This window comes from Geospiza fortis, unplaced genomic scaffold, assembly GCF_000277835.1.
Source record: "Geospiza fortis unplaced genomic scaffold, GeoFor_1.0 scaffold405, whole genome shotgun sequence".
Taxonomy (NCBI): Eukaryota; Metazoa; Chordata; class Aves; order Passeriformes; family Thraupidae; genus Geospiza; species Geospiza fortis.
The window spans coordinates 620,436-636,391 of NW_005054415.1; the positions used below are offsets into that span (position 1 = coordinate 620,436).

The 15,956-nt window shown below is 42.8% G+C and overlaps 1 protein-coding gene across 3 annotated transcripts in view; it reads right to left on the reverse strand.

The window, feature by feature from the left end:
- The window catches only part of ZNF423 (zinc finger protein 423), a 184,721-nt gene that overhangs the window by 93,668 nt on the left and 75,097 nt on the right, over nt 1-15,956 (reverse strand). For all 3 annotated transcript variants that reach the window (XM_005426440.3, XM_031061466.1, XM_031061467.1), the window contains one exon: nt 291-3,514. In XM_005426440.3, coding sequence (XP_005426497.1) covers nt 291-3,514 — 3,224 coding nt within the window. The remainder of the gene's footprint in view (nt 1-290; nt 3,515-15,956) is intronic.

The following is a 15,956-nucleotide window of genomic DNA, read 5'->3' on the forward strand; positions in this document are numbered from 1 at the left end:
AAATCCCCACTGCCCAAGAGTCCCAGCTCTCTGTTGGTAAATCTAGGGCAGTTTTGAGATAAAAAAATCTGACATGCTGCTTCTAGGAATCAAGGTGCCTGAGAGGCTGAGCAACTTCTGATTGTTCTATGTGAATTACTCTACTCTTCCTCCTGTTTTGCTGAGGGCTTTTTTAGTAGCACAAGTGATTAGATAAAGTGACAAAAAAAAAAATAATAATATCAGATCAGTTCTCACATTGAAGAGCTACATTTTATCCCTCAGATAATTTAAAGTTCAGCTGTACTTACTCTGGGAACAGGGGACGTCTGGGTACCTTTCCTTTGGCCACTGGTCTCAGGTGTCAGGTCTCGGTGGTCTACCTGAATGTGGCTCTCTAGGTCTTCAGCACTTTCAAATTTGACACTACACTCTGGACACCTCAGGCTGCCACACGGCCTCTCGTTCACCTCCTGTGGAGTCAAGCTGGAAGACTGTCCATTGGTGCTCCTGGTCATGCATCCAGCACACAGGCCATAGGGAAGGCCGTTCACATCCAACTTTACCAAGTCCTGCTTATTGCGGAACTCCTTCAAGCACAGCGCACACTTGTAGAGTTTTTGCAAGGCCTGGCCATTAGGTGATGAGGTTGCAGAGTTTCCTGCCAATTTCTGCATATGGAACGTCCCATGAATTTTCAGCTCCAGGGTAGAGGTGACCGTCTGCATGCAGACAACACAGCGAAACCCAGTGAGGGAGTTTCTGAGATCTGGATGCATCTGGCAGTGCTCGATGAATTCCTCCTCGCTCTGCAGTGGCATTTTGCAGATCCGACATGTCCCTGTATCCAAACTCTTGCTGTGAGTGACTTTGTGCTCCGTCAGGGTCAGGAGTGACGGGAAGCGTTCCCCACAGATGGGGCACATGTAGTGCTTAGCTGGGCCTCGATGGGTCTGCATGTGCTCCCTCAGGCCATTTTCTGAGAAAAAGGTCCTTGAGCAGATATTACATTTGTGGCTACCTTTGATGAATTCTGCTTTCTTCCTAGAACAGTCATCCTCTCCAGGCCTGATGTTATGATCTCTCAAACGATGGTTCTGCAAGAGGACCTCCATAGTGTAGGCAGCCCCACAAATGTCACACCCATACATGGGCTCAGAAGCATCCACATCGTCCTCACTGGCTTCATGACTGTTGGAAGTATCCGGATTCTTCATTAACATGTTCTGGATATCTGCCCCTTCTGTCTTCTTATTTGTTGGGGTCATGCCATTAGCTGTACCATTCTCAGCGCTAGCATCAAAAACACAATGTTTTTCCCGCAAGTGTTTTTCAAGCAAGATGATGGCATGAAAAGCTTTGCTACAAAACTTGCAGTTGTATTTTTTGCTGTGGGTTGTGATGTGGCACTGCAGTTCTACCTCTGTGCTGAAGGTCTCACCACAGAAGATACATTTGTGAGACTTTGATGGATTACCCAAGTGACTATGCTTCACATGGATCTGGAGATCCACCTCCTTCCTAAAATCCCAGTTACAGGCTGTGCAACGATACATCTTCTTTTCATTGCTATGCTTGACTGCCAGATGCACTTGGATAGATACCTTGGAATCAAAAACTTCTTGGCAAAGGGTGCAGTGATACAACACAAAAGTATGCATGTCCAACAAATGCTTCTGCAAATCATCCACTGAAGAAAACTGTTTGTCACAGCTCTCACATACATAATGAGTGGAAGTTGTCATGTAGTGTACAGTGAGATGTTGCAGAAGAGACTCCTGGGAGTCAAAGTCTTCTTTACACTGAGGGCAAGACTGTTTCCTCAACAGCAACTCCAAATGCAACTTTAAATGGGTCTGAAAACTTTCAAAATTTGAGAACTTTAGATCACACTGATTACAGGGGTATTCACCATTAGACACTGAGTTTGCGCTTGCAGAAAGCCGCTGCCTTTTAGGGGAAGAGACTTCAACATCAGAAGAAACTGGACTCTGCTCAGCTTTTGACTTCTTATTGTGTGCCAGAGGAATGTTCTTGTGGTTTTCTTTAATATGCTTTGTAAGCTTCAGGATGGAGCCAAAAATGGGGGAGTTTGTGCAATAAGGGCATGAATAAACTTCCATAAAAGACTGTGTTGGCTGAATGACAGGGGAATCCAATTTTGAATTTCCTACATTGCAGTGAGTCTGCTGGATGTGCTCAGTCAAGGTAGCTTCGGTCAGAAAGCCCATGGAGCACTGGTTACAGAAGAAAGCATTGTTGCCATCTTGAGGGGTAGCGTTTGGGCCGCAGTGAGTAATGCGGATGTGCTCCTGCAAACTATTGATATCTGCAAACATCTCCGGGCAGTAATTACAATGAAAGGCAGAAATGTTGCTAAACTGCATCATGGGATAGGCATGGTTTTTGTGCACTTTTCTCACGTGTTCATTCAAGTTGTACAGCGTAGGCATGGAATCAAGGCAGATCTGGCACGTGTGGCTTTGCTGAGGTTTGTCTGCATGAATGGTCTTCAGATGGATCTCCAGAACAGCAAGGCTGTTGAAGTCACGCTTCGAGCAGTAGGGACAGCTGTAAGTAACTTTAGACCAGTTCTGGCCATCCTCTCTGTCAACAGACCTGGTTTTCTTTTGTCCTCTCAAAGGCTTTAAGGTAGAATCTGGAGTGGAACCTCTTTCCACCGACGCGCTGGAGTCTGGCGTCGCGCTGCTCATGGACGCCACACTCCCCAGGACTGGGTCAGGGCTGATGCTGTGGTTGCTGGAGTCAGGCTGTCTGTGGCTGTCCAAGTGGCAATAGACTTCCTCCACTGAAGAAAACTGCTCTGGGCACATAGGGCACTTGTGTTTCTTGTTGGCATGGGCTTGATGAATGTGTGAGAGCAGCAAGTTTTCATCTACAAATACTTCAGGGCAATGAATACACTGCAAATCTGCCTTCTCGGAAAGCTGTGGGTGGCGTGTCATTACGTGCTTCTCCAAATCTTCAGTCTGACTGAACGTCTCTTCACAGTAATCACACATAAAATCATCCTTCTTCACCTCTTTCTCATTCTTTGCCATATGTTCCTTGTTCTTTTTATGAGCTTGCATGTGACTCTGCAATGAGCTGGTGGATGAAAACCCACGTTTACACACAGTACACTTGAATGGTTTGCTGGAGCTGTGGGTTTTCAGGTGGATTTTGAGGTGGTCGCTGCGGGAGAATGCAGCCTCGCATTCGTGGCAATGGTACTTTTTATCCCCTGTGTGAAGCTTTATGTGGCGATCCCTACTCCTCTTGTGCTTAAAAAGCCGGCTACAGTAGGTGCATTTGAAAGGTAGTTTGTCACTGTGGATCTGCTCGTGCCTTTTAAGGTAGCTCAGGCGAATGAAGGACTTATCACAAAACTGACAGGGATACGGCAGGCCAGTCCCCCCTTCCTCCTCCCCGATGCCAAGATCACACCCATCTCCTATCATCTGAGTGGGTGATGCAACATCTTTGCTGGAGGGAGATGAAGCCACCCAAGAGAGTTGTGGGTCGTCATCACCATCTGTAATGGGAAAGCAGAAAGGAGATTAAAAACAATTCCCAGTGCATCTGTGAAATAAGGACAAAGCTCTCAACAACACTATGGGCTTCTGCTACTACAGCATTAAAAAAAAAATCAACTCAAAAAAACCCCAAATAAACCCTCTTGAATTTGAAAGGAGGTTTGAGAAAGAGAAATAAAAATATATTTGTACACATAATTCACAAATATGCCAACACATAGTGTTAATAAAAAGCGTTTTTCTTTAGCAGGTTTAACACCTGCTCACTGTACTGTAAAGCAATAAACAATGAATAAAGAAAGCGAAACACAATGTGCAATGAAGCAATACAAACACTTCAGAAAGCTACAGTGTTAAGTGATCACCTGTGAATTTGTGGGTCTGTTAAATGCTACATCAAGATGATTTTAAGTAATGTCTCCATTAAAAAAATCCTTCAGTTCTGTCTCAAAACTGTAACAGAATGAAAGGCTGCTCAAAGGCAGAGTTGAACATCTAGGTGAAATAAAAGCATCAGATTTGAGAGAGCTCAAGAAAATCAGAGAAGAGATGTGCACCATTACCATGTTTGCTTGTATAAAAGGTAATGTTGCTCTCTTGTTACAAAATCAAACAAATTTTTTTAAAGCCCAGAAAAATCACCACTGGAGATCTCTAGACATCACAAAAGAATCAAGTTCGGGATAAACTAAAAATGGCCCAGCCTCTGTTTTAATAACGATTTCCTTTACTCAATATGAAGCTTTGAAAAATATTTTATAATACCATATTACCATAAAGAAACACAGCACCAACTCCAGCAGCCCTACAGTCATTTTAGGAAAAATACATAAAATGTTGTCAGCTTTCATTAACAGAATTGTTAACAAGAAACAGAAGAAAGTGAGCTCAAATATCCTAATTTCAACAAATGCAGAGATATTGAACGAAACATAACTGCCACCAGTCTGATATCAAACTAAACCACAGAAGGAAGCAAAAATAAAGTTCCTGTAAATGATGGAAGGTGCTGACCATGCAAACATTTGGAGATTCCAAAAAGGAGCCAATTCTCGAGATACACTGTCCTTATAAAACATTTAATGCTTTAAATACTTCAGTTTTTACGAAATAAACCAATAAAAAAATCCCCGGCTGTGTGTGTAGGCTGCCACACGCACACTCCTCGTGCCTGCCAACTGCAGAGTCTCCAGCCGGCGAAGGCACAAGCAGTGAAGGCACAAGTAGGGTGAGGAGCTCTCAAAGAAGAGCTCGGCTAATGAGGGTATCACCACCGTACCAGGCAGTTCCTCCAGCACCGTCTGCTCTGGCAAACACCTGCTTTTTCATCCCAGGTAAAAAAAAAGAGAGCAGCGACCTTGGAAAAAACTAAACCAAATAAGCACACCCCAAACAACTTTCCCGCATGATGGGGGTGTCTATTTTCCACGTCAGGCGTCTGCTCTCTGCACCCCAGAGAGCTCTGCTCCCCCGTTTATCTAAACCTCCTGCTCCAAAGCGATGCTGGACACCAAGAACTGAGCTTCTTCCTGCTCCCGAAATGCACCTCGACTCTCAGCGAGCATCCGCGCTTCCAAGATGCTCACGGTCTTTGCGCTCAACTAGCTCCTCCAAATCTGGCGGAGCCCAAGCCTAAAACACAGACAAGGAGCTCCTGATTTTTATGTAAACTTTTCTCAGGCTTCACTCCCCCGACCACGAACGGCTCTGTCTCTGCAGCTGCAACAAAGCCTCATGTTCCCAATTTAAGCCACCTCCGCCGCCCACCGCGCTGCCAGCACAGCTTTGCGGAGCCCCCGGGGAGCCCCCGGCCCCCGCCCCCCGGATTAGGGGCCCCGGGGAGGTGCCGGTAGCTCAGGGCTGCCTAATTCCCTCCTCTCACCAGCTGGGCTCCTCCAGGGGCGAGGAGACAAAGGGGAGCACGAGGGGGATGCTGGGCCTGAACTAGGGCAGCACATGTTGCGTTTGTGCCGCTGCTGCTGTCTGCGGAGAGGGGGAGAGAGGAGAAAAACAACAAGAGGAAAAACACCCCAGCATTTGCTAGTTACTCCTCGGGCTTACTGGCTGTAATTATAATAATTTTACGTGTCTGTTTGCAGAGATGTTTGTGGAAACACGTGCATTTGAAATCTCCCCCCTCTCGCAGCCGGGCTGCTCGTGCCGTGCGCGGAGCGGCGGCGCACACAGGAAGGGCTGCGCCGAGAGAAGCCCGAGCTCTCCAAACGCCTGCACCGAATAAAGCTCCATTGTTCGGCTGGAAACCTGAGATGCCATGGGCCAAATCCAGGGCTAACACAGGCCGGGCCAACTGCTTTAACTTTTTTACATCCATATGCACGTATGCCAACCATTACATTGGCCCACCACGCAAACTGAACAAATCTCTAGAAAGTCTCTTTTTCCTCTGAAATGAACAGATCTATCTCAAAACACAGTCTAACATTCAAATAGAGCCAGTTCCCCTCCAGCCGCTGCTCTTCAAACATATTGGGCTATTCAGAAAACAAAATCAAAGAAAGCTGGTATTAATATTTGTGAGTGAAGCACACAGTATTTGCTAATATAATTTGGATTTTAGAAAAATAACATTTCTCAGGTTGTAAAGCTGGATTTGTCATAAAATGGAAGTGTTTACATAGAATGCAAATATTGTCTCATTTTGTTAGCTTCGGTTGGACCTTTTACCAATTTTCATGTTTAATTTCTTGATTCTTTTTATTCCAGCATTTTCTCATACTTTTACAGATCAAAAAGAATTTTACAAGAAACTTTAGGCACCAGAAACAACCTACCTGGATTTCTTACTAACAAGATACTAAATTACTGAACACCTAAACTGAAGAAATTAGGAAAAACTCATTATCATTAATCTCTTTATGGGATGAATGAATAATGGCCCTGTTAATTTTAACTTGCCATATTAAATTGAAGAAAAGACCTATAATGAACTGAGGAGAAAATTCTAAGGTATTTTACACAGTAATATTTTAGTGGGAAGATATATTTTAGATGTGGTATGACATGTCTGGCAAAGATGGTTGGAATAATAATTCTACATTAATGCAATCAAAGGAATGTAGCAGAATGAGAAAAATCACTTTCAAAAAGGAGATTAAAGTCATTAAAATGGCTAATCCTGCAAAGTGGGACTGTTCTAAAATAGAGAATCACATGGCTGGTGCAAGGCTTTTGTCATTTGCGCATAAGAGAATCAAAACAAGTATTAAAAGGGTAAGAAAATTCAATAAAAAGTTTAATTAGGAAAAAAAAGAGCATTAAGGAAGCTTCAGGATGCCAGTAGTCCTCAGGATATATGTGCAGGTCATGAAGCTTAAAGGGCCATTCTTGATAATCAATCTCAAAGTGGTACAGTAATTTAGCAACTTAATGTTCAGCACGTTTACAGGACTGCAAGCATTTATCATCATCAGCGAGGAGCTAATTCCAGCCTCAATGCATTCAATAAATGTATTTTTCCTTCTAAGAAGAACAATTTGGCCAAAATGTAGTATAAATCATATTTCATTCTCTATTTATCTTCCAGATAACACAAGCCAAGTTCAGAGACATATTCATGAAGCTAAAACAATAAAATGAAGTTTTAAAAAGATGTGGTCTCTCTTAGAAGGGAGACAAATGGCTCATCACAGATTGCCAGGAGTAAGCAGCACTGCCATCTCAGCATACACTGCTGACATTGATATATCTATTATTCCAGAGTTATTTTGCTAATAGAAATATAATCAACCAGACACAATTTCACAATCCCTGCAAACACCTTCCCATGTCCCTGCCCACAGGTAGCTGGAAACAGCTCACTACTGCTGAACTTTGAGCAGAGCTTCATTTTCTTGCTCAGCTCCCCAGCTGAGCTCCCCCAGCTCCCCCAGCCCTCGGGGCCACATTCCTGGGCAGGAAGCGCACAAACCCAGGCTACCCCCAGCTGGTTCCTTTTCCTTTCAAGAACAAAACGCATACACAGAGATCACATTTGCTGGCCTGGACCTGAAAAAAAAAATAAATTTGTCCTTGCCTAAAACTCTTGTTCACCAACAGAGTATCACTGGGTCCCCCTCCACTGAAAAATCCCCCCAGTCTGTCTCCCCTACACGTGGGGAGCTCAGGGGGCTCTTCCCCAGGGCCTCTGTGATCCCTGCACAGCACGGGCACACTGCAATGTGGCCTGGGCACCACAGCAGGCCAGTTCCTCCCAGTGCCACCAGCACAGATTGAGCACCACGGAGCTCAAGAGAGCCTCCACAACCAGCCCCAGGCATCAGAAAAATCCAGGATCTGGCCAAAGGAACATCTTTAAGACTCCCCTCCTGAGCCCAGAAGGCATCTCCATACGGGACAATAAACCAAGGAGGTCAGATTTAGAATGTGATCTTATTCTATCAGGTTTATTCCTCTAGCACAGAGCTAGTACACAAGAGAAATACTTAAATTAACAAACACAAAACCCTGAAATTAATTGTTGAAGGAAGGATTGCTGTTTAAGCTCAGACTTCTGGTTCTCTCTGAGTCCCTCCATGATACACAAGTTAAAGATGGTCAAAGCACTGAAAATGCTTTAAGGTGTTAAAAGTTGATGGAATTCTTGCACCCAAAAAAGTAACTTTTGAAAACAAGCTTGCAAGCTTGGCATCATAAGACACGCTTCTGAACTGTGCTTCAGTTCCTCATCTCCATAATAGCAAAAAGCCATCTGCTTCTCAAGGGCAAATTGTAGGGCTTACTTCTGTATCGCTGTGAAAACCCTGAGACATCCTCAGATGGAAAGTCCAATAGAAATGCTATCAATTTCAATAATTATTATTATTGCAGATGCTTAACTATGAGAATAAAACACTGGGATTGAGGACTGACAAATCCTCAGCACTGGTTACAGCAAATTTTGCATTGCTGCACTATGTATTAAAGCCAGGGATAGATCATTACAATGGATTATAGTAAGAACCTCACATAGCATACGCTGCTCATTTACACTGCAGTGCTGGTGTGAAAGAATGCAAATCAAGTTTACATAGCAAATGTTTTAAGCTCAACATTTTCAGTGCACTCTGACAGCTTCTTGTTGGAGTGTTTAGTCCCATTTTCCTGCACATTTCCTTCACAGTTATAAGAAATAATTAGAAGTACCAATAATATTCCAAACTCAATTTTTTATGAATTTGTTAGCTTCAGTGAACATTTCTGTTCATTGTGTCACAGAAGGCAATAATGGACTGTGACCCACCAGCCCTTGTGGCAACGCAAGTCCTTGTACACTGACACTGCATCTAGCTCTGAATGGCACTGTCACTGCTGGGCTGTGACTGACACCCAGCACTACTGCACACTCAAGCACGCTTCACTAAATGAGAGAAGGAGGATTTCTGCAACTTATTTATAATTATTCCTCAAAAAATATCATGCAACTGTCCCCCAGAGCTGCTTAACCCACCCTTAACCAAGGCAGGGAGGAAGGCCTGGGAAGTCCACACTGCTCTGAAGAACTCTACACAGAGTTTCACACATTAGTGATATCAGCTTCTTCACCAAACAGATCAGAGTTCTGTATTTTAAGGCACTATGCTATTTTACATATATATATATATATATATATATATATATTTATTTATGTATAAAATGTTCAAAGCAAACATGAAATTGGATAAAAGGCTAAGAGGTGCTAATGTAAGTGGCACCACAGGCATTGCTTTCATTATTATCCCTGACTTGAGAAAAATTCAGTTATACCTAATCCCATGCTTATGAGGTAAGCATTTTTGTTGGACTAAATTACCAAAGGTTAGTGACTCTTTTCCCACTTTCTCAGCTTTGTACTGCAATTCATTTTATAGTGATTTTTTTAAAAAGCAAGAAAGACGTCTGGCTCAATGGAAAGTATATATAATCTGATTTTTCTTCTCATGCAGAGAGTAACTTTGTATTTAGAATACAAAATCAGCACAAGATGTAGTGCAGAATTTCAAACACTAAACTTGCTGGGATGTGTGCCACAGATAAACTGTTACACATAGACAGTTTAAACCTTGCTGTCTTTGTTTAAACCTTTTTGTAGTGATCAAAGATACATCTAATTAGTCTTTTTTATACTGCAAGTTAAAAGTACACACAAAGATGTCTATTGAAGCTTAGCTGATATACAGAAACTTGTTAAGGCAGAGTAATGCATGCCTGAGCCCTTGTCTCCCATTAGCAGAGATATCAAGGCTCAGTAATGACCATCGACAGGGTGATCCATAATTCTGAGCAGATGATAAAATGTTATTTTTAACATTATTTTTCCTTATGTCAAACAGTCTGTATTTTGCTGGTAACAAAAAATTAACATATCATTAAGTAAGTTATTTCATGCTTCGATAAATGGCATAATAGGGCTGGAGGAGAAAGTTTTATGTTAGATCTAGGAATAAACTAAATGCTTTCAGAGTTGAATCACTGTTTTTCTTTACTCCCTTTGGAAAAGCAGCAGATACTATATTCTGCTGTGCATCATGGACTTGGGACTGAAAACAGCTGCACTCTAATTACATGTAAAGTGTACCAAAACATTCCTTTTATCACAGACTGTAAATCTGTTAGCATCTGTCTCTCCTTTGTTTCTTCCACAAGATACAAGCTTGTTTCTACATTTTTCTCACCTGTAGCGGTAATTAAAATTCATTATAAATGAAAGGAGTGAACACTAAAACAAGTTCCTCTGTGTACAGTTCTAAACTCAAATTAGAAACAGCTGTTTGCTAATTCATGCAGTGATGTTTTGTCGTGCTCTGTGAATCAATAATAACTCACCCTATTCCTACCAAAATGGTAGGATTATATATATTTTTTTCTTAGCAATTTTCTCCTCAGAATTATTCAAATGCACATTCAGTCTTTTTAAAATGAGATTAGAAGATGACACCTACAAAATCATCAATGAAATAACAGGAAGATCTTAATAGCTTGCTGCTTCTGCTTCCCCTGCTACCTAGAGGGTCCTGTGTCATTCTTGCCTGCTTTGATGCCTACAGAGCATTTAGCAAAAGGGCACGTTGTAAGACAGATGTAAAAGAACAAAACTGTATATGGAGTCACACAGATGCACATGGATGCAACAGTCACATTGAGAGAATATTACAGAATTAGGGTTTCAGTTACAACATCTACAACTTTCAAACATTAGGAATGACAAAGCCCTCAGGAAAAAAATCCTAGTAGAATAATTATTACTTATAATAATTAGTTGTAAAATTAGTTATAATAAACGGCAATACTTATGCTAATTGTTAGTAATATTTCTACATATTATGTTAGCCAGAGCACAAACTTCACATGACCTCATTGGCCTTACACAATTATATTCTGCACTTCTGGCTACTTGATGTCAACATTTATCACGATTTCAACACTTGATTATGCAAAACAAAGAGACAACACACAGCAGTTAAGAGCTTTCTTTTTTATCTAAGCATAGGGATGCAAGCAGGGTGGCTGCAGTGATCTGAGCAGCCCTCACAGCAGCTTTGCAGAGCCTGAGCTTGTCACACCACGAGTGAGGCCAGCCCTGGGCCCTGCACCGCCCCTTTGCAGAGCCAAAGATCCAGCCCAGAGCAGTGGAAGATCAGCTTCTGTGCAGCTCTCTGCAATACCTGCATCACTTCATGCATTTCCTCATCTCTGTATAGAGATGTTTTCCCTTCCATGTGTTTTGCTGCTGTTAGCAGGGAGGGTGCTCCCACACCTGAGACTGAGACTGAGCTGCTTGTGGAAATGCGGCCAGGGGACAGCCTTTCTGGTGGGATGAAATGCATGAGATGAATTTCCTAGATTTATGATTTCCTCCCTCCCATCTGATCAGGCAGCTCTCAAATACAGCAGGCGCCTGTTCTCAGGCTGTTTTGCTGAGCACCCCCAGGCACGTGCGGTCACACAGACTCAGCCCAAGCTCTTTCCCTCAGTTCATAACCATAGCACCAGCAACACAGACTAGCTGCTGCTTGCAGAAACTCCCTGAATGCAAAGCTGAAAGTAAAGAGAGACAGACTTTTCTCCACCAATGGACCAGATTGGTATGATTTAATTTAATGTTTTCTTGTGCTCGTTTTCATGATTTCACATTGTACTTTCAAGTGAAGTCATCAATTACAATCCATTTAGCTCATTCATAAAATTCATTTAAGGGTCATATCCTGCACAGTGAGCAGCGAGTCCTGAAAGTCAGCACTGACAAAGACAAGCAGCACTTTCTTTCCCACAGGATATTCAGTTTGTGCAGAATCAAGTCAGAGCTCATTTTGATGGTGTGGGCAGCAGTCTGGAGAAGCAAGTGCTTTTAAAACTGGGGCAGTGGCAAACTAGGACAAAGACAGCTTTGCCAAGAGTTCTCTGATAAGCTGCTGTCACTACTAAGACAAATGGCGATCTGCTTCTGTGCTGGTAGAGAATACTAGAGTGGCCTTTCCATTTCTGCAGAGCTGTTTCTACTCTTCTGTCATGAATCAGCTGTGAGCCAAAAGAACCACTAGAAGTGAGAAAATGGACCAAAAATGCTCTGTGCCCTCTGGCTGAGGTCACCAGAACTGACTGCATTGCTAGGATGGCTTTCTGTGATGTGATCTTCAACTGATATTATGTGGTGACCTGACCTGTAAGAAAATGGCTTTGCAGTCTCTGTCTCTAACAGATGATAAGTACTTTCCAGAGAACAGAATTCTGCTTCTAAATTAGTATTTTCCATCAGTGCTCAGTAGAAGAGAAGACAACTGCCATGTTTCAAACCTGAGAAAAACCTTATATTTCATCCTCTGCCCTACACAGAACTTTACTGCCAAGCTTTCCAGCCTGAGGAACTTCAAGCTGGTCATATTATTAGAGCAAGTTGCAGGAGAAAATAAAACCAGCTTGTTAAGTTAAAAAGGAGGCTGTTCCAGACTCTCATTTTGATCTAGGTGGGAAAACTGTGACGCAATTTCAATCTCAATGGGTTGATGTTCATGATGAATAGACTTAATGGTGAAAAACACATGTTGGCTGAAATTACTCAGCAATAAACAAACAGTAAAAGCCAACAACATCCAGATTTTATTCTGCCTTCAAAGAAGAGGGGAAGAAAAGTAAATTACATGTGACAAACAGTATCAAGTAATCTGTTTTATAGCTATGCACACACATTATTGTTCGGACTTCCAAATGTGTTTTGTATTCACAGAAATCCCATTGAATTCAATAGGAACAGCAGTTACTCAACGCTCCTCAAAATTCAAGTGACATAAATATGAGATATAGCCAGTTCTATCAGAGATATTATCAGAAAGGTGCATGTATTCCCTGTCCCTTTAGTGAATTCAGAATTAAGATTTCATGCAAACACCATGAATGGAAATGAAGCAAATATCACAACTTCCATGTCTGGTGAGTGCAGCCCCTCAAGGCCTCCATCTGCCTGGCTTTGGAGGGGTCTGTGTGCCCCAGTGACTCCAGTGAGTATCCCTGGAGCTGAAGGAGCTGCCAGCTCCATCTGACTCAAGACTGGAAATGGGGTTTGCTCCAGCTGAGTAAATCTCCCATTCCTTAAGGATGGTGTGCATTAGGGCAAAGTACAATTACTTAAGACTTTGGGTTTGTTAGTGAACAATTTTTAAGAAATTAATTCATTTAAAATTTAAAAAGAGCACCCACAAATGTAACAGCACACTGGTGAATATGAAACACATTCCTGATTATCATAAACATTGGTCATGAATCTGCACAATGTTTGTAACTGGCCTGAGGGGACCTGCATGAAACAGAGGTAGGAAGGAAGTTCTCCACTTATCAATACCTGACAGAAATAACTGAAAGGCTTAAAAAGAAAATAACTATAGGATTTTTACTATGCAAGATGAAAGTCAAACAGCATGGCTTGCCTAGGAGAGACATGTATTCTGCGCTGTATGGTAATGCTACTTCTTTTTTCCTAACAGTACCCACCATTTTAAACAAGAAGAGCCTTTTAAAACGAGCAAGCAAACAGACGCATTTGCCACCCGGTTCCCTACAACAAATGTGCTGCATGAGAATCCTTTCAAGTTTAACCGTCAGTGACCCGGCATCTGTGATCTGAGGACTTGCACTGCACCACACAACAAAACCATCCACCAAAAGCTGCTCTCTGCTTCCAACACATCTTTGCCCTTTTGACTGAAGGGCCCGATGACAAATCGTGCGACTGCGCTCGCAGGCGCTCAAAAGAAAAGCTGTGGCAACAGCCGAGGTCTCTTTTCCTCAAGCTCCCAATTCCATTGGTGCAGCTCAAGGAGGGATCCCATGCCCAACATTGCTGAGACCCCGTTCAGGCTGCAGGGGATGAGCCCCGTGGTGCCCACTGCAAGCGCCTCAATGTCACTGGTTATCCCTCTCCTGTGGGTACCCAGCACTGACAGCAGCCCAGGCTGTGCCCCATCTCCTACACCACAAGTTTGTGAGAGACTTTTTGAATCTCTAAATGACTTTAAAGAATCTCTGAATTCTTTAGAGGCTTCTCAGGTTGTCAGTCAGCAGCGACCACGCTCCGGAGAAAGCCTCCCGTAGGGAGGATGCTCATCAGTGCAGGCAGGCAGGAGGGGGGAGCGCAGCTGGGGAGCCAGAGCGAATCCAAGCAGGAGAGAGAGCCCCTCCAGCCCTGCTGCCCTCCTGCCAGGAGCCATGCAGAGCCTGGCAGGAACCTCCCCTCCATCCCTGCTGTGCTCCCAGCCCCAGCTGCAAGCACCACACTGCCCACAGACCAGAACAGGGGCACTTTCCTCAAAGTCCCCTGCAGCAGAGACACCTTCCTCCTGAATTGTTTTACAGTCTAAGGTGCTCATTTTCTCTATTCAGATGGCTCTAGTTTAACTAGCAATGCAGCTTTTCCCACAAAATGTGAATTACCCACAAAATGTGTATGATTTATTCTAGTTAGTAACTGTCTCTGTGCCTTGGCCACAGACACATGAGTGAATTTACAACAAGGAAAGGTGCAGGGCACATTTATTTGTTTAAGTGGGATTAAAATTAGGGTTGGAGTGTACACTGAATCATCTCAATTTATCCCTGAAGAGAAAGAAGGACAGCAAATGTCTTGGCATTTGCAAACAAGTATGTTTCCCCAACAACTCGCTAACAGCACTCCTTCCATTTGAGAGCAGTCTCACACAGACATTGGCACTGATATCAGAGAATTAAATGAAATAAAGGGAAAAGTTATAGTCAATAACTTTCTCTCTAACTTTACCCACATGATGAGGACTGGTTATACTTACAAAAAAGTATCTGGGAATGTTAACAACTCAGTAAAAGGAATGAGGAGGCCGTGGGGAGAGAGAGATTGAATTTACCCTCCAAAAGTACATCTTGACACTAAAGGTACAGCAAGGCTTTTTACAGAAAGGTACAGGCTTTCTACAGAAGAATCCCCTAAGTTAAACATGGGTGGAAGCTGGAGGTGGATGTTTAGGGTAGGGGCACATTTTCTGCACAGGAAAAATGGTCAAAAAGTCAAAACAGAAAAAGCAAAAGACTCTATAAAAAATAAACAACCAAGATCTCTCTAGGAAATCAGGCATCAGAGGTTTAAAAGACACACTTGTACCTCCAAAACCAGATGTGTTAAAAAAACATCTCCAGTCAATTAATGGCTGACAACACACACACCCCCACCATAGAAATGAAAACTATTGTTTTCATAAACAACACGAAGTGTTTTAAAGCTCAGACCAGATTCATTTGCAATAAGCCTACTGTCCTAAATACACCTAAATAATGAAAACCCCTCACCACCTCCCTGCAATCTGTTTGGTTTTGCCCTTCCCAGAGCCACAGCCCAAGCTCCCTGCCCAGACAGGAGCACAGACTGGGCAGCTCTGGTGTCTCCCACAGGAGGGTGAGAGAACAAGGCTCCCCTGATACAATTCATGTATTCTTTACATGCTTTCTCAAGGCTTCTCTAAAATTTATTTTAGTTCTGGTCAATAAGGCAAAAATTTTCATGACAGAAGAGTTTTCTGACCACAAATAAACTGTGCTGCTGTCTAAAATAAGATCTTTAGCCCATCTCACCTTTCTAAAACCAACAAGATTGGACAAATGAATGAAAACTCAGTAACGGCTTCCTCACACCTGAGAGCTGATTTTAAAGACATATATACAACCTTTTTTTTGTTTGGTTGGTTTTGGGTTGCAATTTTCCCATTATTTAGGATTATCATACCTTGCAGCTTTGGATTTTCTATGAACATAACCATAGTCCAGGGCCCCCCAGCTACCTGACATCAGGAAGGCCGCAATATCATGTCTACCCTGAAGTCACAGGCTTAAGAGGGACTTCATTTTAATTCAGTTCTTTGGCTGGAATTGAGATGCTGGATTTGATCCGATTTTTTTCTTACTGTGTTGCTTTGTATCAAAACACCCATTTTCCAGCGGGTGGTGCCT